This window comes from Patella vulgata, chromosome 2 (genome assembly GCF_932274485.2).
Source record: "Patella vulgata chromosome 2, xgPatVulg1.2, whole genome shotgun sequence".
NCBI lineage: Eukaryota > Metazoa > Mollusca > Gastropoda > Patellidae > Patella > Patella vulgata.
Genome location: NC_065880.2, coordinates 31,481,625 through 31,504,256, shown reverse-complemented (window position 1 = coordinate 31,504,256; position 22,632 = coordinate 31,481,625). Strand labels below are relative to the sequence as shown.

At 35.5% G+C, this 22,632-nt stretch overlaps 1 protein-coding gene across 1 annotated transcript in view; it reads left to right on the top strand.

The window, feature by feature from the left end:
• LOC126811081 (heparan sulfate glucosamine 3-O-sulfotransferase 6-like) overlaps nt 1–10,180 on the top strand; it is a 95,550-nt gene extending 85,370 nt beyond the window's left edge. Inside the window, exon 2 of the mRNA XM_050536557.2 lies at nt 8,487–10,180. Within this exon, the coding sequence (XP_050392514.1) occupies nt 8,487–9,105 (619 nt within the window). The 3' untranslated portion in view covers nt 9,106–10,180. The remainder of the gene's footprint in view (nt 1–8,486) is intronic.
• Nucleotides 10,181–22,632: the final 12,452 nt, after the last annotated feature.

Below are 22,632 nucleotides of genomic sequence, written 5' to 3'. Positions count from 1 at the left end.
GTTGCCATTGTAATGTTATATCTACTTTGGGAATGTATATCTTATCGAACAATCTATGCTTTGGTTCTAGTTCTGTTCTCTTAAACTATAATACTTCATCATGTTCTATTTGAATATGCAAGTTTGGCATTCATTTTGGTATATTTTTAAAAAAACAAACAAAAAAACCCAAAACAGCATAGAATATATTTAGTTGAACACTGCCATGAGTTTCAGTGCAACAACGTAAAACAAGGTCAAAATGATCTTAATTAAATCCTCACCCAACTTGTAAAAAAAAAATCTCCCCAAAACACCCAGAAATACCCGTCTAAGTCTATCTATATGTTAAGATTAATGAGGGTTTAGAAATGTTTCTATATATGTTTGCAACAGAATGTCAGGCTGAGACATATTGCTTGGATCAGAAATAAAACTACATATTTTATAACATATGTTTGTGCTTTATCTCTTTAGTTAGGACAAATGTCTCATTAGTACAGATAGGAATGTTTACCAGATATTGTGGTAAAACACACAAGTATATGTACAATTTCTAAATTAGTTTATTCAAATCTCTGCCAGATCCAAATATACATACATGTACTGTCTACATTCTGGTTTTCTCAAACCGCAAAGCTACCATTTGTAAAATGAAATGAAATGGGGTTTATCGTCCTACTTTTCTGCACTGACCGGGTTGATGAAGACAATCAATTTGTAAAGGGAGTTGTGTGTGCGACAGCGTATGCAATCCGATACTTTCGATATGGCGGGTTCACGTAACACCAAAGTCACAACCTGGCTAAAGAGGACGGAAAATTTGTGAAGGAGATTGTGTATGTGAATAGGGTTGTATATGTGACAGAGTGTGCATCTCTCTCCAGAACACGCCATACCCTTGATGTCGTGGATCCACGAGACATAACAAATCGTAAACATGTTAACACACGACTAACCAAAATGTTCTACACCTAATATTATTTTCAATAATTACTTTTGGAGTGCAATTTGGATCGAATCCAAAATATGTTTTACACAGTGTTGAAAATATTTTACATTCTATTTTCTCTTAATGTTTTAACAAACAGCCAACACATTAATTCACTCCTGCCACTTAAACCATGGCGAATAAAAACTATTTGTTCAACAGCGATATTTGTTCATTTTTAACACTTGTTCAAATGGTTTCTAGTGCAAGTTTAAATAATTCAACAATTATTGAACGCCACTCACCCCAGACATCCAGTCGTATTAATAAAAAGCGCTAAGCTCAAGTCAATATTAGTAGAATCGGTTAATACCGCCAACAGTCCATCAATAGTCCGCATAGCGCCAAAATGACGGATTGACTCTGGCTTTTGGATTGGCTTACTGAAGTGTTTTGAGGTCTTGTAACAATGGTGGTAATAGATTATTCGCGACTTGACATGAGTTAGATTAAATATATCACTCAACTTAACAAATAGTCCATTTAACCGTGTACCTCTATAACCTCATGCCAATATATAAAGTGTAATGTACACTGATTTACGGTATTCACCGGAACTTCATTTAACTAACAAATAGCGGAGCCACGGCGAGTAAGGGATTCCGTTTTCGATCTCGGTGTTGACCGATTTTCCAGCCTGGTTTCCCCAAGTCAATGGTGCAGGACGGGGGAACTGGCCAGGAACAGCGGTCCTTCGCATGGTACGAAATGAAGATGTCGGCGTTGCACGGAAAAGAAACCACTATAGTTGGATTTTAACAAAGAGTAGTTAGAAAACCACTGTCCGGGCAAAATATCCCTGATAGTACACTTGCATGACCTAATCCAATTTTTTGGACTGGTTGGTGAAGAAAAGTAGGACTTTAAATCTCATTTCATTTATTAACGAGCAGTATACTAAAGTTTAATTTATTTAGATATATTTAAACCTATAATATGCTAGTATAGAGATTAATGCAGCCATTTAATAATTTCAAGTGACCGCCATTTAACTACATGCATTGACATTCTTACCTATACCCATTCACCTTGAATTTATACCACTTGGAGTGGTTGCTAATCTGTGGTTGGATCACATCGCTAACAGCTTCAGTTAAATCGTAAAGTATACAATACACGACAGACGCTATTGCGTATATTGTACTATTTTGTTTTATAATTTAAAGATACATTATGGAAGATTGGATAAAGAGCTGGTAGTTCTCACTATAGTTAAAAACTAGATAATGTAAAGGGAATTTGCTGACAATTTCAATCAAATTGATCCACCCTGAACCGAGTATTTTGCGATTGAATTTTGGGTCTAGCTTCGATCACCATTACTAAAGTCGGTACGATAAAAACATAGACTCGATTATCCATTTTTTTTTATTTAATCAGAAGCAGTAGACCTGGTTCTAATCCAGTAAATATCACAGGCCAGCGATGGCATCGAGAGTTGATTATGGTCTGGATAAGTTAATTAATGTCTAATTAATAATTTAGATAACATTTCAGTCAGGCCTAAAGAAAGCCCCCCCCCCCTCCCCGATGTAACCATAATTACTACTGTACTACAATTCGACATATAATGATGAATTGCTAATAGACGTGTTATGGTAACATATACTGATCTATTACAACCTACCACAAGTTAGCTTAACGTAATAAGGTTTAATAGTTACACATTAATGGGTTCAAGGAAGCAATAAAACCAAAACAAAAAAAAGAACCAAAAACAAATATCCCCCCCCCCCAAAAAAAAAATAAAAAAAAGAAAAACCCCCCAAAAAAACCCAAAAAAACAACAAACAAACAGACAACCACGTCGTAGTTTAATGTAAGAAATGCCATATATAGCCGCCTAAAATGGATTAGTCCGATTAGGGCAGCTATGAGTTTATTTTGAACGAGAGAGCGAGCGAGAGAGAGAGAGAGAGAGAGAGAGAGAGCTTAACGCCCACATTGTTTTGAGACTAACATGGTACAATTTTATTTTCTATAATTGGCTTTGTGTAGGGGTGTTTGTAGCTCTCAGTGGCATACCTTATGATTTAATTAAAGCGCACACATTAGACTAATGAGCCCTCTCAACTCACCACACAAACCACACTCCCGCCCTTTCAATAAGGGCTATCTGAGTTATATTCACAAATTGTTTTTCTAACTATCTTTTTTATCTGATTTCCTCACGTTAGGACAAAAGTAATATTTAATTTAGGTTTACACAGTTCTCAAGTATGACTTACGCTCTACCAGTCGTAAACCAACATCCGTTAAATAAGAAATTATGTCATTTCCCGAGAAAATCTTGCAAAACAAGATGTAAAATAATGGATAGTTTGTGTACAGTTTCCGTTTTATCACTTGCATCCATCGGTATGAGTCACACGGTGTTCACAAATGGCTCTATATTCATGATTTCTCTTTTACCACCCAGAACTTGAGATTGCTTTGTATATCGTATATTTACGTTTAATCTCTTTTTATGTCGCTATTTGATTGTGAACTATAAAGCCGGTGACACACAAGAGAAATGTAGCATGGCTATGCCGTATGTTTTCCCCAAAACGTATAGTAGGGATTCCTATCTTCTCTGAACCGTTCAATTTCCTATAGAGAGCGCAAAAGAGTCCTAGGCCTACATGTGAACAATATTAAAAGGCACATGAGCGTCACTGTTAAAATCATTCTTAAAATGTTTTGGCAACTCAATACGTGGACTATTTTGAAACTAATGTATGCTATTTGCTACGTCTTCAATGTGCGGGTGGGGTGAGGGTCATTTACCCGGTATGGTCGTCTACTCATCTTAGAATTCGAACTTTCTAGGGACCTTTTATGTACAGTAACAGTTTTATATACAGGGTCTGGACTATCTGAGTACATAAACCACTATCATGTTCGATTCGAAGACGACGACGTAGCATCACGCAAGGCAGGTTGATCATCTGGCTGAATAATTGGTTTTAGTGCATGTCCCCAACTCCCTCAACTGAAAGCGCGAGATCTAATAAATCTATATATAAATTTGTGTATTTAAACTGAACCAACAAGAGACACAATAATACATCTCTTGTGTGAATCTGGCTTATGGTACCATTTATCCTCCATTCAAAAATGGGTTAAAGGTTTATGTATTTGCGTAATCGCTTTCCGGCATTATACATTCCGAAACGAAATAAATCGCTATTTTGCATAATACCCTTACTGTTACCGACAAAAGCCGATTTAAATGAGAGAATGTATAGATTTATTCCCTGGCGTTATTTTATTGATAAATCCATAGAGAATAATACCCGCTATTCATAAAATTCGTGATTTCCAGTTTTACTTCGTTTCGTTTCATTGCCAAAGGATCGTAAATCTGATATTTTATAAAACTAATAAACGGGTTGGCTGTAAAGCTCACTCAGTAAAACTAGACTATGCAATCAAAGCAGATGTCAATCACTATATAAACCATTCATTTCAACCATGAATCTTATACCCTCCCAAATCTAAGCCTTATCCTACATGTAAGTTGTGAGATCTGCGAATTGAATTCAAATGGATATTGTCCCCCATTTTAGTTTGTACGGGTTTTCCACTGTGATCATCTAATTCTTGATATAATTTATGTCCCCATCAGCCAGTTAGTTCTTAAATTTCCATTATCATTATATGTCAAATTTAACCCCAACTTCATTTAATTTGTGTTACCCCCCCCCCATCCCCGCCACACACACACACACACACACACACACCTCACACCCAACTTCGACACAATTGTGGTATCAAACTCCCACCTCACACCTAACTTCGACACAACTGTGCTATCGCCCAACTCCCTCCCCATTTTGGTCACAGCTAGACTTCTAAGCTAAGTAGGAACTATGATACTAATCTTGGCGAAAACCGTCAAAGAATTAAGACGAAATCACGTATTTAATTTAACACATAGTGCGGAATGATATCTCATGGGTGTCTTAATCATGCGGTAACCAGCCACAATAATACCACCCTGTCTGACAGTGGAAATCACCTAATTTAACTTACAACAATGAACAACTTATTGGAACTTCAAATCAGAACTGATCACCCTATATTAGACAGCTTTGATGAAATATATGACTAATACTGAAAAAAGGTAATCACATTGACAGATTAAGTAAAATGAAAACTATTAGATGTGTATTGTTTACAGTTCATGTTCAAAATTCTGGCAGGACCTACCAATTTATTGCGTTTATTTTCGGGAATCCAAGTCGTTTTCATTAGCTACCAATAGTGATCTTGTGTATGCGATTGGATAAATTTATTCTAGAACATTTGATATCAGTTGGGGTTTTTTTCTTTTTTGGGCAAAAGTTTAAACGTCCACTGGAGTATTTGTATACAACAAATTACCTCGTCCTAAAAGACGATTAGATGTAAATGTCAGATATCCATTTTTCACAAACTATTATTTGGATTTGAATTCTTTTTGAATGCCCGAGAGCCGCTTTGATTATTAGTTAAAATTCTGTGTTGAAAAAATCAAATCTCTTTTATTTAAATGATAGACTGTTATTACAAGTTGAAATGCCATCGAAGATTAAAGCAACGATATGTATAAAAAAAACAACAAAAAACAACAAATAAAACATATTAAGTTTAGGAAAATATTTAGTCTTAAAATCCTTGCTTTTATCTCAGTTTCTTTGTTGTTTTTTTTTTCGACTGCCTGTCTGTGAGATATTCCTAAAGGGACAACAAAAATATATTTTAATTACAGTACATAATAAAGTTATTGTACTAGATAACCTTTTCTTATACTCAACAAATTGAAAAAAAATAATCTTACTTGATTTAACTTCGAGACTGTGCTAAAAGGTAGGAAGGACTGGATTAAGACTTTTGGGGGCCCAAAAGCACTGAAAAGATAATGGTGTCCCAGATATGTATAGTTCATAGTTCAAAATAAAATAGAAAAGATACTTAACGGTTTGCCATTATTGTGTACTTGGTTCAGCAGCACCATTTTCAACGTTGGTAAATCTGGCACTGGAAACAACTGTGTTACTGAAGTCGGTAACCAAACATTGCCGATAAATAATTCTTGGTATGCAAAGGACTTAATACAGTCATATAACACGTTTATGAATTCTGAAATTATTGATTAGAATACAAGTAATGTTTATTATATATACCACAGACAAATATCTTCATGTTTTAAAACTTCGATTCCCCGGTTGTACGTGACAAGGAGTAGGGTCGTCTGTTCATCCTCGTGGGTTTTCTCCGGGTTCTCCGGTTTCCTCTCTCACTGCTAAAGATCCCTACATGCAAGCGCATTTTTGAAATAAAATTGAACCATATGTTAGTCCCCAAAAAACATAGTTTGTGTTGAGGTCGAGTTGACGTTAAACACCTCTCTCTCTCTCTCTCTCTCTCTCTCTCTCTCTCTCTCATGTTTTAATACAGTCTTACAGATTACACATCGTAATAGGTTTATGAATTATAACACCATTCAGTTGAAAACCGAATGGACACAGATCTGCTCAAAAGCACAGACTATGGTATCATGTACAGGGACAGAGATAAATTCATAATACAACAACAGAGTCAAAGATAGGGTTATTATATTTGTTATAAATCGTTAAGACAAACTCCGAAGATATATGTCTGACTCTGTCACGACAGTCTGACTAGAGATAAGAAATTATCTTTGGTTAATAGAATAAAGAGATTTGAGGCTACACATAATAAATTCGATTGTCTTAAAGTTACTTGTTGTGGGGACATTAAAGTAGAAAGTTAATTAAGTATTTTATTTATGCTGATATTTTAACTATACGCGACTAAGGTGTAATCCCAGCAAAAAAAAGTCATATTTGAAATCGAAAATAAGACGAAATATCCCACAAACAAATCGATGCTTTTAGCGCAAGAGACATTAGTCTTGACTGGAGCAACCTCCCACAACGACATTTGAATGAACTGGTACGCGATGTGTTTAGCGCAAGAGACATTCGACTTGAGTGGAGCGACCTCCCTCAACGAGATTCGAATGAACTGATTTCAAAGTTATTGATCAAGGGCAGTTCCCAAACAAAACAACCGTGTGTTAAATTTTATTGAATGGTGCAAGGCAGCATCTGCATAGTGGGCACCCCCCTCAACTACATTTGAATGAACTGGAACACAAATTATTTATAAGGGCAGTAACTCCCAAACAGAATATTTGTGTGCTAAATTTGATATTACTTCTGCATTTGGCAGTGATAACGTAAAACCAATGTATTAATATTTGCGTTTAGATGTTCTAAGTATGTAAAATGACTGTAAAGGTTACATCTTTACCGAAACAACTAGCGAGTATATACGGAAAGTGGCCTAAACAGATATCCTCTAATTATCTGATAATAATTTTCTCGCCAGTTAGGTATTATATTTGTTTGCAGACGTTTTTAAGTAGCTATTATCTAGAATAAAGTAGAGCCAGCTATGCAGATTATGTAATCCGATAGAAAGAAGGTCTTGAGAGGTTTTTGTCTATCTGCCAAATTTAGAAAGATTTAGGATATGATTGTGGTAGAGGGCGTTAGTCAAATAACACAAGCATACGTCTTTGTTTTGTTCTCTCAATTGTTTCTTTGTCAAACATAAATAATAAAACCAACTCAATTTCGGTTTCACTTTGCAATAAAATATATTTTGTTCCTTTGTGGCTCCCAATGATGGGGTGGCACAGCACTGCTACGCTTTAGACTTCTGAGAAACAGAAGTGTAGCGTCTATATCTATAAGCGAAACCAGGTTAACTTTTTTCGGACAAAAACAATCAGAAGTTATAGTTAATTACGCACGCGTATATCCTACACAAATCACAACTACTACAAATCATTATACCGTTTAAACCATAATCAAAAGCACATGTTGTGTAATATAAAAATAATTTTATTGAACACCAGAAATGGTAATATTACATTATGTATATCATACCATATTACCAACAAACACATATCCATATCTTACCCCCCCCCCCTTCCACAATTATATAACATTAATGAATAAACCCTTGTAACAATCAAAAGAAAACATTATTACACCACTTCCAGAACTATACAACACCAGTGAACAAACATATATATTACCAACAAACATGTACACGTATTGTAATAATAAAAGAACACCTTATATATTACATCCGCTTCCAGAACTATACAACATTAGTGAACAAACATATTACCAACAAACATGTACACGCATTGTAATAATAAAAGAAAACCTTATTACATTCGCTTCCAGAACTATGCAATACCAGGGAACAAACATATTATTACCAACAAACATGTACACGTATTGTAATAATCAAACGAAAACCTTATTACACCCCCTCCAGACCGATATAACATTCATATTAATTAGTATACTAGCGGTATTTGTCATAAATACACAATTACACCAGATTGTTTAAATGTTTTTTTGTTTTTTTTTAATATTACAGATTTTATAACTAGACTTGACATTTATATTCGATCTATTTATAAGAGTCCTTATTTTTATCTTTTCAGACACCAGATGCCTTCTACCCTGGATGGTCAACTCACAATGGAAAAAACTCCAAGTTATTTTGTTACAAAAGAGGTACCACAGAGGATTTACAATATGTCCAAAAATATCAAACTTATAGTTGTTGTAAGGGACCCTGTGACTCGTGCAATATCAGACTATACTCAAGCGGCCACAAAAAGGCCGGCAATGAAGCCGTTTGAGAAAATGGCATTTATAGACAATACATCGAGAATCGTCGATACCAAATGGGCAGCTGTTAAAATCGGGGTTTACGCCAAACATTTAGAAAAGTGGTTAAAGTATTTTCCTCTCCGTCAAATTCATTTTGTGAATGGTGAACAACTTATTGTTAATCCAGCCGGCGAAATGGCCAAAGTGCAGGATTTTCTAGGATTAAAACGAATCGTTACAGATAAACATTTTTATTTAAACGAAACACGTGGCTTCCCATGTTTAAAGAAACCGGAAGGTAGTGGGCGCCCTCATTGTTTAGGAAAGACTAAGGGGAGACAACACCCCAATGTGGATCCCCACGTTTTGCAGCGACTCAGGGACTTTTTTAAACCTTTCAACGCTAAATTTTACCAACTGACAGGCCAATCATTTAACTGGAATTAAATAATTTTAAGGAGAATAGTGCCGACCAAACCCTCCATTGTTGTATCTTGCCGTGAACCGTTGCTCGCATGATCTACCTCAAGCTATGGCGGAAGGACTTGAGGAGTAACCTTGAGTTAAACATGTCATCTGGAGCAGATTATGAAGTTACCATTTGAGAATCAACGAAGTGTGCCAGCGGACCCTGGCCCGAATTGTTGTAAACGTGAAAGTTGACATAACAGTATAATGAGCCAAACTCTGAAAACGTTCATGTGCCACAAACTTATTTGCGTCTGAATGAAACACGTGCATTATGTTTGGAGTATGAAGAATGCAAATCTTCCATACGTGTTTCGTATGTAAATATACAAACTTTATTATTATTATTATATTATTGTTTTACTGTGAGTTACTTGTGCATTTGTTTTTGTATAATTAATATTATTGTATTAATATTGTGTACATTTGTAAAGAAAAGTCAACTCGGACCATTTTCACGGAAGTCGTGACGTTTTTCTGAAAAGTAGTGACGTGTGTCTCTACGTGAATGGAGTATTTATATTAACTAACCTCGACTTTTGTGTAAGTCACAAGTTAAAATTACGGGGAATATATACATTATATATTCAACACTATATTTAATTATATAAACCAACAATAATAACTTTATTAATAATGAGTCAAATTGAAATTATGTCTTATTTAGTTTTAGTTTTTTAACCATTTAATTGAAACTTGAATCTTAATGGGTTGATTATTTAGTTATTAGCAAAAGCAGCACGTTGTGTGTACTTTTACTTTGACGCTTCTGTGAAACTGCAATCTTTCATGTTTCAATTGGATTCTTGCATAACAGGAAGCCATTTTCCACAGATTTAGCGGGAATTATACAACCAGCTCCTGCAACAAACGTAGCTTGCATCCAAGTATACCATATATACAATTAAGAGTTGAATATTGGAACATGATTGACTCGATTATCAAGATTACCGTTGAAGCTCATGTTGAGCGTACTGTAATTCTGCATGTCAGAGGGAAGACAACCGAATTCAGTAACATATAAAACAAAAGCATACAAAGTATAATGATACATCGTACACGTGTCTGTTACAAATAAACAGAAAAGTTGCCTTTTTTCTGTGTGCAGTAAACATGTTTGTGGATCATGTGCCTAAATTGATAGGTTCCATCCAATAAATTATACCGTGTGTTCTATTGATGAAGATCAGTTGTAGGCACGTAGTATAGCACAGACCCCCCAGACTGTCGACTAAAAAAATCTTTCAATCATCAATAGCTGGTAATATATATATATATATATAGACTTTACATGTATTTATCTCATTTTAGTTTTTGGGTCATAGTAATCACCGACAAGAACTGTTTTATTTGTCAATCCAACCAAAGTATTGCAAAGAGATAGGACAAGGAAAGATATGTTATAGATATGAATATTCAACACACCTAATCCAAAATTTAAATAGTTTCATAATTTTGACAAAATTATACATAATTGAAATTTTTGACAAAGCGGCACAATGAACCCACCTTGAGTCAGGCAATTTTACGTCGCTTTGACAAAATTTTAATTTTTCATAATTATCCATGATTTTGCACATGATGTATATAATATGTATATCTATATTATATTCCTTGTCGCACTCTTTTTCTAATATTTTGGGCGCTACTGCCACCTCACACTTTTGTCGGTGATTAATAGCAGCATATGTTTCAAAGCCATTCATTTGGTGTTCCAAATCACTTATGAGCTTTTTTTTCCGGGTACATCTTTGTGAAAGATTAACTTACTTAGACGTTTCGAACATTTTAACTCGTTCTTTAAGAAAACGTGACGACCAATGAAAGTACCGTTAAAATCGGATATTCTTGTTGTAAGGCGGTTATATGGCGTGCGACGATGTCTTGGAGTTCTAATAAACCAGAGCCAGGCAATTGGTCTGACTACAGGTCGAAGCGATGTACTCGTTGTTTTGAATGAAAACAGAGTGTCCAATATAATCCACCCATGTTATACGTATATCATTTACCTCCTGTAGGTTACTAATAGGCAGGTTGTTTACCTTACAAATCTTACAATAATTCCTTCACTTGTTTACAACTACCTTACAACATTTCCAGACCCCATCCTATACTTCAAAGCAGCCATGATAGGATACAAATTGGTGGTAATTCTGAGGAAATCTATAACCAAATGGTTGGCATAATAAGAAATCTTTGCATCCAGTATTAAATGGGACACTGCTGTATTTGGATTATAAACAAGTTCGTTGCAATAATAGATTAAAGATTTTGAATGTTACAAAGTATTTTGGTTATTGCTTGTATATTACGGAAGTATTAAGATTATGAATATCAGAAATGTTTATGCATGTTATGTAGTGTTAATGTTATAATTACATAACTAAAGTTTTTTAGAAACATGCCGTTGCTGATCAACCCATTGCCAAACTACCTTGATAAAATAAGTTGGCATCTCCAACTCACCCCCGCCGTTCTGTTCAAACCGCTTTGATGAACTACGTGGCCCATCCTTACACCGCTATCACCACTACAAAGTACCTTGATAAACCACATTGCCCACCCCTACGCTTTACCTCCCCACCAGAACAAACCACCTTCATAACCACGTCCCCACTACAAACCACCTTGATAAATCAAGTTGCCCCCACCCCCTACTACAAGCTACCATAATAAACTACGTTACCCATACCATACACAGCGGTATTTCCTTATTTAGAGAACTGGCATTTATATTATAATCCCACAGGTTTATTAAACCATAATTACGTTCTTTTATTATCACTGAGTTTTATTAAATAATATACTTGAATGCCTTGATTTGCTACAGTTTGTAAGTTTAATATGGGTTTGTGTGCTAATTCTACTAAAACGGGGAGAAGCGTTGTACAATGTAGATCGACGTTTCGGCTAGAGTGATTAAGGCTACTGAGGCTTAATGGTTGTTAACAGGTGTTAAAATACAGATGTGACTTCACCCTTTGATGTTGGCGGGCCATTATTTCAAATAATGGTACGGATAATGTGCCAAGCGTACATTATTTATACTAGTTGCAATATTGGACCCACGTGGCTTATTTCATTGAAATGTACGTGCTGGTTGTCTGTATTTTAAATTTAAGTTGTTTAATGGTCTCATGCAAGACATTGTGTAATATATAGATATTACTTAATGTCTCGCACTCGACCATTAAACTACACTTATTAACAGCTTCCTGGTTAGGGTTAGAGGATACTACTGTTTTTAAAATCCTACATTGTACAAAGCTCGCCTTTATTTTAGTAGAATTAAGCCTCCCTGGAATGCATAGCACGTTTATGAAGATAGGACTGGAACATTTATTAATGTTGTCTATGTGAATACACGTAAATGCTCAATATGAGGATAGAGCATACATTGTTAAACGATATTTTTCTTTGGTTTTTAATCTATGACAAACGAGGATGTGACACCATATTGATTCATGTTAATCAGTAATAATCTTTTTTCTCTCGAGACTGCTAAATACATTTCTTAAAAAAAAACCAAACATAAATGGCGAATAGATAAATATTTTTGCATCATTTGAATAATAAAGTGCTATAAATTGTTAGATTTATTGTATATTACATTTAGTAGTCTGTTTTTTTATTTGTTGCTTAAATGAAAAATTCATCCAACAATTTTAAATTAGTTGTATTTAATATGTTTTTATACGACCACGTGGTCGTATACTGTCGTCGCGTCCGGCCATCCGGCCGTCCGTCATTCACAATTTCTTGTGAACGCTCTTCAAATTACATTTAACATATGATTGTTTTAAAATTTATATTTATTAGGGCGTTTACATTAGTGAGATGAAGACGGCTATTTAATTTCAATAATATCCGTTAATTTCCGTTATGGCCCTTGTTTCATTTTATTGCACCTTGTGAATGCTCTAAAGTAAAAAAATTATCATCCGATCTGTATGAAGTTTATGTGCATCCTTTATATTATGGCTGTTGTTTCACTTTATCGAAACCTGTGAACGATCTATTTGTTTCATTTTGTAGAACCCTGTGAATGCTTTAATGACTTAAAGTCATCATCCGATCTGTATTTAAATCTTTACGAAACCAATGGAATTTCAGCAATTTCCTTTAATTACATCAAGTGTTATGGTCCTTGTTTCACTTTGTTAAACCTTGTGAACCCTCGAATGGCAAACGTTATCATTGAACTATATGGAATTTATATGCATCATTTAAATTAGTGAAACAAAGAGTCCTATTGAATTTCAGCACTCTCCAATAATTACCTCTAGAGTTATCGCCCTTGTTTAACTTTGTTCATCCCTGTGAACGTTCGAATGCTTTTTTCAATTTGTAGCACCTTGTGAACCCTCAAAAGACGAAAAGTTTAATTTTATCTGTATGAATTTGCCTACAAAACATTAAATATACGACAACCCTTTTTGCCCGATCGGACGATTTAGCTGCTGTGGGCGTATGTTTCGTTCCCTGGCAACCTATCATTAAATTTTCTTTTCCCCTCCGTTCAAGGTTTCTTTATAGACTATTTTACCAACAAAGCTAAGTAGTTTTTATTACCCTAATTACTTTCTTCTTGTTATATATTTGATAAACGCTTAAAAGTGTTTCAGCTATCTAGTTGGCGTGAAAATATCGCATTTAATACACAAAACAACTAAATATACTGATTCACAAGAAACATAGCCTCCGGAAGGTTTTGAATAGAATTTAATAATTACTTTGGCTGTAATTGCTGTTGGCATTAAAATAGATATTTTTTTGATAAAAAATCTCTTTATTTACTCCATTTACGTATTTGATTAATGGAACATACAGTTAAACTTACACGAAGGTTGCAGTATTAAAGCCAATCCATGTTCCTTGTTTATTTCGAACAGAGGAATTTCGAAGACCTGCCTTATCTCGAGCTGATATTTTATAATCGGGTATCAAAACACTGTATTCAAATGTTTTATATCGCGAACATCGTTAGTGCTGATTAAAAAACCCAAAAAAACAACCAACGATTGGAAACAGTCGCCATTTGAAGAATCTAAGAGACACGTAATGGATATTCTTACCTTTCTAATTGTCTTAAATAAATGAAAAGTTGTTACCTTATTTGTAGAAAGAGATGGCCAATTCATCCCCTGCACGCCACACCTTAATGGCTGTAGCATCCGACGTGACTAGAGCGTAAATGTCAGAGCTGTCATGTAAATTTATTAAAAAACCTATTGTTATGGAAGTCACCAAGAACAGATATAACGTAATTATAAATTGTTGGATGCTTGTATTTAGGTGTTTTTATATTATGTGTGGTGATGTTACACGTCATCAACTCCTACCAATCATGTTATCATTTTTAAATGAGAAGATTTATATACATAATATATATTTTATGAAGAATAAAATAAAACATAATAAAAATATTCATATGGCTTTATTTCTTTTTCTGTGAATCATACCCCCCCCCCCCACACACACACAAACACCACCTTCCCGCCAATTTCTCAAAGGGCCCGGGTATCATAATAACCACGGTAAATAATCCTGACTCAAAAAACAATTTCCTTACAATAAACACGGTGAAAAAAAAGCTCATAAAGTTATATTTCGTCTTACAAACTGCAGACAAGTAGGGGATATTCACCATTTGTATATCCATTATTGTATCATATTTCCCGCCTTACACAATATGTCTGCTATGTCATTGTTTTACTCATAAAGAGTCAATTTATAAAGGTCATTACTTACATTGGCATTATATAAATATGGAGTATAGATATCAGTCATGGTTTAAAAGTTAACCCTGGGCCCCTCGGGGAGCGACACGAGTATATAATTCCGTATATTTTCATACTACTAACCTCGTTCACATTTTAAGCTAAATCCATTGAATAACTCGAGGCAGACAACCTCGCCTTAAAAGCCTCCTTTTCCAGCCAAGTTCCTATTGTGACTCTATGAATTATCGGAGGGATAAGTATAACACATTGCTTTGGAAACCATTTTACATCCATTAATAACTTATAACTACACAAAATAACTTATGACAGACAAGGGTTTCGTGAATTCCAACAATGTTAGCATCCCTTATAGACAATCTAAAATATGACTTCCGTCGATACTCCCCGCTTCCTCTCAGTAAAAAAGAAGAGTTTTTTTTTAAATATACCTAAAGGACAGATATTGTAATTACTATGGTCGCAGGGCCAGTGGAGGGGAGAATGTTTTATTCAGTTTCAATTGATTAGGCAACAGGAAAAATCAGGAAGACTGAGTGCTAGATTATCCACCAAAATCTCCATTGCCATGCCTTTAACCTATATATACCCATGGAGCGCCCGATACCACCTCTCTTTTAATTGGGAACTTCACACACGAGTGTATTTGTACTTTTCTGAAGTAGACAGAACATGTGTTTACAATCGTCTCTACGTTACACTAGTTGATATATTATTCATCACGGTTCAAGATTTTCTCTTCGGAAACTGTTACAACGTTTATTCACAGAAACGACACTAATGTTTCCCGTTTGGATGTGAAACAGCCTCGGTTTGAACTTTGTCCAAATGTTAACTACTTCCATACCATCGACCTCTTTTTGATATTATGTGATGTCAATATTTTTTGTGGGTGTCGTAAATATAAAAGAGTGCAGTCGCCATGCTGCCAAGAAAGCAATTAAGAACATGACATATTTCTAAAATTACTAACACAGGTTGGGAAACTTCTATATTTACATGTAATTCACAAAATCTTTGAATTGTGTTCAAAAAGGTCATGTGATCGATTAACTGACACGACACACATCTCTAATCCCTGCAATAACCATTCCTTTAGGTGGTCTGTTGAATGATCCCTAACATTTAAAAATCAAAAGGTGACGCATGCTGTGATACTTTAAATCCATTGAATGGCCACAACGGAAACAAAGGAAAATCTAACAGTTCAGACATTTGATTTTCAAAGGATAACCTTTTCAACATAGTAAATGAATATGCATTTGCATAGTAATCAAACTGCTTATGTGAGTAATTGGGATAATGTTTTAGACAAGTCTTGGTTCTTTAAAATATCAAAACTGGCCGATAAAATATACCCCTGCATGTATATATTATTTAAACATACATTACATACACACGATTATATTTTACAATAATATACTACATATTGATATATGCATATAAATATTGATGTATACATGTGATATATAATAGTCATGTTATACTAACATAATATACCATAAATACATATGTATTACCAGAGAAACCAAGTTCGACTACGCCTAACAACCCGGTGGTTTTCAACGAGCTTTGTTAAATTGCGGTGACAAACTATTGATGCCACTGACAAACGAACTGTTCGGGACGTTTTAAGCTAGGGTTCCCTGTTTAGATGATGCGAACACCATTTCAGTGATATTATCATGGCATGGCATGCATACCCATTATTAAATATGTCGCTGTGACTCAGTGAGTAAGACACTGGCTGGATAGGCTGGGTGTCTCGGGCTCGCTTCAGGTGTTGGCAGAGAAGTTCCTCTGGATTTTCCGGCATGTTTTCCCCTTGTCAGTGGTGCTGAACGGAGTGCCTGACAAGTACCACTGTCTAGTCCTTCGGATGGAACGAAGAAATGAGATCCCGTGTACACATTGGCGTTCATGTAAAAGAACCGCTGACAGTTGGAATTCGATATAAGAGTAAGCAGTAACGCCGCTATCCAGAGGCAATATTCCTCTCACAGCACACTGTATGGAATATGCCCGTCTTCATTAGCCTAGTCGGAGCGCAACAGTACCCAAAGCTGCCTATTGCAGGTCTTTCTTTTGGCCTCAAATGTCATATAAATTATTAATGTTACATTTATTAACATGACATGTCCATAATCAACTCTCTAGACCAAATTCGTGAGCTATTTTATTGTATAAATATTATCTTGTTTTGTTATTCTACGGTCAGACGGGTCTCATTTATCCACTCAAATTATAATCATAGCCAGTTAACACGTTTCCAACACATTACGTCATGTCAACAACCGGAAGTTACACCATGTTTTGCTTCGAAACTTTCTACAAGGTGAATATCCGGTTGCACTTAAAAGGAAGTTATTTTTCTCCACGGCGTGGTGTATGATTTCACGAAGACATGTAGTTTTGTTTTTATATTTAAGTATTTTTATATGTTGAGAGATAACCTGGGTGTCAATTTTGCGAGTTTAAAAAGTGATAAATACAGCATCAGCTATAAAATAACAATTGATTGTAAATTCGTTATTTCTTTCCCGATTCGAAACAGTTGAAAAAACAACACAATATGTAAAACAAATTTGTTACATTCTTGGAGAAGCTCTGTTGCCTAGTGAAATTTAAAATATAATATCCTATTTTGGACTGGAGTTTCTAAAAATTAGAAACTAAATTTGTTGATAGTTTTGTGTTGTTTAAAATCAAATACTACAAGTTCTGGGCAAGTTTTAACTGTATTTTATTATTGTATTAGCGTAAAGTGCACATTATCACATAGTATAAGGTAGATCAAGAGAATGAGGTAGAGTGGGGGGGGGGGTGAGAATAAGTAACAGGTCCAAGTTGGTGTTTTTATTCCTTGTCATTTGTAGGTATACAGTGACATGAGTCTGTTCTGAATAAGAAGACACTACAAACTTACGCGTTATTTGTGAAAAAAAAACATGACTTTAGAACAACTGGAACGAAAATAATATCTGATTATGATTAAACTGTCAATATAAAAATGATGAATTAAATCAACCTCAAAACTAATTGACCACATATGACCCCAAAGGCAAGTAGTATTAGGGGTTCCGGATATAATGGGTAAACCCTGGTTATGGAGATCTATTAGGAGATTGACTCGGTGAATGTGGCATTGGCCTACTAACCAGGAGGTTCCGAGTTCGATCCCGGAGTTTGCCTAGAAACAGTAGGACAGCATGAAAGGTCTGGCAAAGAAAGGCATCTAGTCGGTCCATTGGGACGAAAAAATATCCTCATTACCCAGGTTTGTGCAGAACAGAAGAAAAACGTTAAGTCTGGGCCATTTCAATCTCGACAATAGATTATGGAGAGAGAGAGAGCGAGAGAGAGAGAGAGAGAGAGAGAGAGAGAGAGATGGTCTTTAACGCCCACTCGACACAAACTAGGTCATTTCGGGACTAACATATGGTTTTTATTTTATTTCAATAATTCTCTTACGTGTAGGGGTCTTTAGCAGTGGGCGGAAACCGGAATAGATTATGGAAACAACGATACGCAAAATACTGAAAAACAGTGAGAATTTTAAAATCAGTGAACAGCGTTGTTTTCTCCGTGGTCATTCGAAATAACACGCCTTTATGTACGAGGCAAACATATCGATGCAGACTAGACTAACCAGACGCAAACGTCTTCCATTCAATTTCGCCAAGCTCACCTGATTACAAATTAAAATAGAAGTGTAAAATATTTTTTTTTTCACATGTTAAATCAGTTTATATACATTCTTAATTCATCAATACATAACCAGACGCAAACGACTTCCGTTCAATTTGGACAACACATAACTGCTTAGAAATTTAAATTTGTTTTAATGTAAATCAGGTTATATACATTCTTATTACATTCATATGTGCTTTAGGGCCCATTTTAGGTTCCAAAAAATAGACGTTTAGCTGCGTCAAGATATTCCATTAATTAACAATAACATTCCTTTGTTTAAGTTTTACTTTTCATTTACTAATAAATCTAGTTAGAATACTGCAATAATTCACACGAATCCCAGGTGCAACAATTAAAACTCATACTTTTTTCCACCCATTCGAGGTATAGATTTATTTTCCCATTAAAAGATAAACTTTAAATACTTTAAACCATAGAGTTGTTTTTTTTTACATTATTTTACGTTCTTGGGTTTTTGTTGCTTTTTTTATTTGTTAATTTTAAGTACAATTTAGACGCAGTTCAGAACAGATGGCTCAATAATTCTGTCGTAAATTAGATTAAACTTAACCAAGATTGGCAAACTTCTGTTTTCTGCATCATTGGAAAATGAAATGAAATGGGGTTTAAAGTCTAAAGTTTATGCACCAATTGGGCTAATAAAGATGAGCCAGCGTTATGCGGTGTCCTATGATTCAAGGATTGTCTTGACAGTGACGTTAAGGGGAAATTTCGCCATGCACCTTGCTATATGAAGAATGTTGCCTTGAAAGTGGCGTTACACAATTAAGGCGAAGATATTACAACGTGCTGGTTTTTCGTCCCATCGGAGCGTTTATCCCGACCAAGGATTCGAAATAACGCACGTCAATTCTATTAACCCAAAAATTCTATTTGTGATTCTTTTATTTAGATTTTTTATGAACCAATGAATGTTTTGGTTATTCTTCAAATTAAAGTTTATATTTCTTCAATTGAATAATCGTGTATATAGGAGAATCTTTACATTTAAAATCAGCTGCTGTATGCTATTGTCTACTAATTGCAGTTTTTTTCTACTTCAGACATTTTGTTGTGCAGGTGTTAGGAGGGATCTAGTTGGCGGACTTGACACACGTTGAGTCAAATCTATCCTCGAGAGCCTCTTCAAAATTATAACACCGCGGTGCTGGGGGCTTCTCGCCTGGCAGCTTTGAAACGTAGAGCCTAAGTAGCTTTTTTTTCAGCAACCCCACCCCAACGTATAGAAGCTTACCTCCTAGAACCTCTTGAAAATTGTAGCAATATACTATTATGGGATTTTCATATAAGGTAGTTATAAGAACGGTGGACGAGTATTTGTTTTTGTCAGTGTGTCGAATGTTTAGGCAATGCTTATAGGCAATACAATATAATTGTTGAGGTAGTAATTACCCTGTGTTTAAACAGTGAAGCGTTAGTAGAATATTGGCGCTTTAATAACTAAGACAACAAATATACATAATGTCAACAGCACAATAATAGGAATTCATGACATCATGTTAGAAGCCTATAAACATACACGATTCTCATACTCTGGCAGTTTTCTTAGGTGACATTTCTCTGTGATATCATCCTTGGTTAACGTAGACGTTAATTCCCACCAACGAAAAAAGTGACGACATGCACAACAGGGGAATACTTTAAATCAACTATAGTGTGTTAAGATAAAGAATTTAAAATCAGTCACGAATCTTTCTCTAAGTTAAGAACCCTGGTCATTTTTAAGGGACTTAAAGTGGTGGACCCTGAGCGAAAAGTAGACCTGTTAGGGTGTGGTGAGAACTCTGGGCATTTTTAAGGGACTTAAAGTGGTGGACCCTGAGTGACAAGTAGACCTGTTAGGGTGTGGTGAGATATGTGGCATGGGGATTCCCTGGTAATTAGGTGCATTCTGGCATATCTCCCGGGTTAAAAGGGCACTGTTAGGGCTGGCGCCAACGCTGTAAAAGAATATTGTTTTTGACAAATTCATTCATGATTTTGCTTTTATGATGTAAATGTACTAGAAACCAAGGTAACCTGTTTTCTCGTTGGAACGTTCATATTCAAAGTCATGAATAGTCCAAAAATCTTGGCCCAACAGTTTTGGATGAATATGATCAACTGGTTAGCCAAATTGTTAATTTGATATTATGAAATGCTCTATTAAATATTTTTACGCGAATCGGATTTCAAGAACGACAACTCGTTTTATTGGAGACAATTAGAGACAACATTTTAATAAATATCTTTCAAAAATGCACATTTTTTCTCACAACATTTTTATCAAAATCAAGCGATAGTAGATTGTATTTGCATAACAGAAACCTCTTTTTTGTTTATTTAAAGACATATTTTAATGACAATGATGGTCGTTATATCTCTTTTACCACCGTTAAAGTACGTGCACCTTAAATAATATTCCCCTCATCTTCTGTAGCTTGGAGCTATCTGGTAAGCTCTATTTATGTTGTCGATCAGTGTCTGAAATACTTCCAGACTGTATTTTCGGCAGTCTATTTTTCAAATTTTCTGGGGATTCGTTGAGGGTCTCCTCTCTGGGGTCGGATAAACTAGTGATCATTCGACAGACGTTATCTAATCATCTCTGTTTATCTCGACAATCGGCGCCTGACTGAGTACTGTCAGACAGCATTTCCGGCAGTCTATTTTTCAAAATTTTCTATTGAGGACCACATACCCTCCGTAAGGACTCCCTACTTTGGCGCTCGTGAGTGGGCTTCTTCGAGGTTCTCATGTCCGTTCGTTTGACACTTTATCTCAACGATAAGTGTCTGAAATACTGCCAGACTGCATGTCCGGCAGCCTGTTTTTCAAAAATTCCTTGGGAAGCTCCCCCCCCCTCCACCACCCATAGTTGAAGCTCGCACCTTTGCCCCATTAACCTCGGAATTTGCTCCAGCTTTGCTCCTATGCACGCTAATGAATGCGGCCTACTCGAATTCCAACTGTTAGGGGTACATTCGACCTCGCTTTTTCGTCAAATCGAAACGACTATATGCTGTTCCTTGCCAGCTTTCTGGGAAAAGCTTCTATCAAGTTGATTATAGGGTGGCATGTGAATAACAGTCTAAAAAATAATTTATATATCATTTAAAGGCAGAACAAGATCTACACTGGAACATGTCCGGTCTTGCAAGTACATTAATATAATTCTTCTTTTATTGTATATCGATTTACTTTATTTATAGTTATTTCAACTAATTTATTAAAAGCATTTGTCATCTATTGTTAACTGACATTTTTATCTTGATAAAATCTATATATGTGTACATAATTATGTTATTAATTATGTCGTTATGACGTATATTTGTGTTATCTTTTTATCAATAAGAAAATAATGTTGTTTTTTTTCTGTTTGGTGTTTCTCATTTATTTACTTAAAGGCTGCACATTTCTATAAAATAAGATTATCTTAAGGTTGGTTTCAGACCAAACGCTCAAATTGTTTTTATCCATGCTTTATGTCGGCGTGGTAGTCGTTTTATCAGGGGCGATGTCGTCAGTTGGGCTGATAAGGATATATTGTTCGGATTGACCGTAAAACACAGCGAAGAGAGAGAGAAAGAGAGAGTTTAACGTTCATTCGACACAAACTAAGTCATTTTAGGTCAATAATTCGCTTGAGCAAAGGGGCCTTTAGCAGTGGGGAAAAGGGAAGACCCGGACTAAACCCATGAGGTGGACAGGCGACCCTACTCCTTGTCAGTTACAAGCGGGGTCGAAACTACGCCACTAAACTCAATGACAGACCTTGGGATTTAACATAGCTCCCTCCGTATACATCTTGTCGTGCAGGTAAAGAACCATTGGCATTTGAAGATCGAAGAATAGTAGGCGGAAACACCGCTGTCTGGACATAATTTTCGAAATAGCCATGTAACCATAGAATGAAAAATGACCATATATATTTGTCTCAAAATAGCCCAGCTAATGCGTGGACGAAAAATTGCACCCCATACACTTTCGGTCCTAATATAGGATCGATACGTTCTAATTGCTCCGAGTTCATCGCATGATGCGTTAAGACTGACCTGGTTGATCTGAAGAT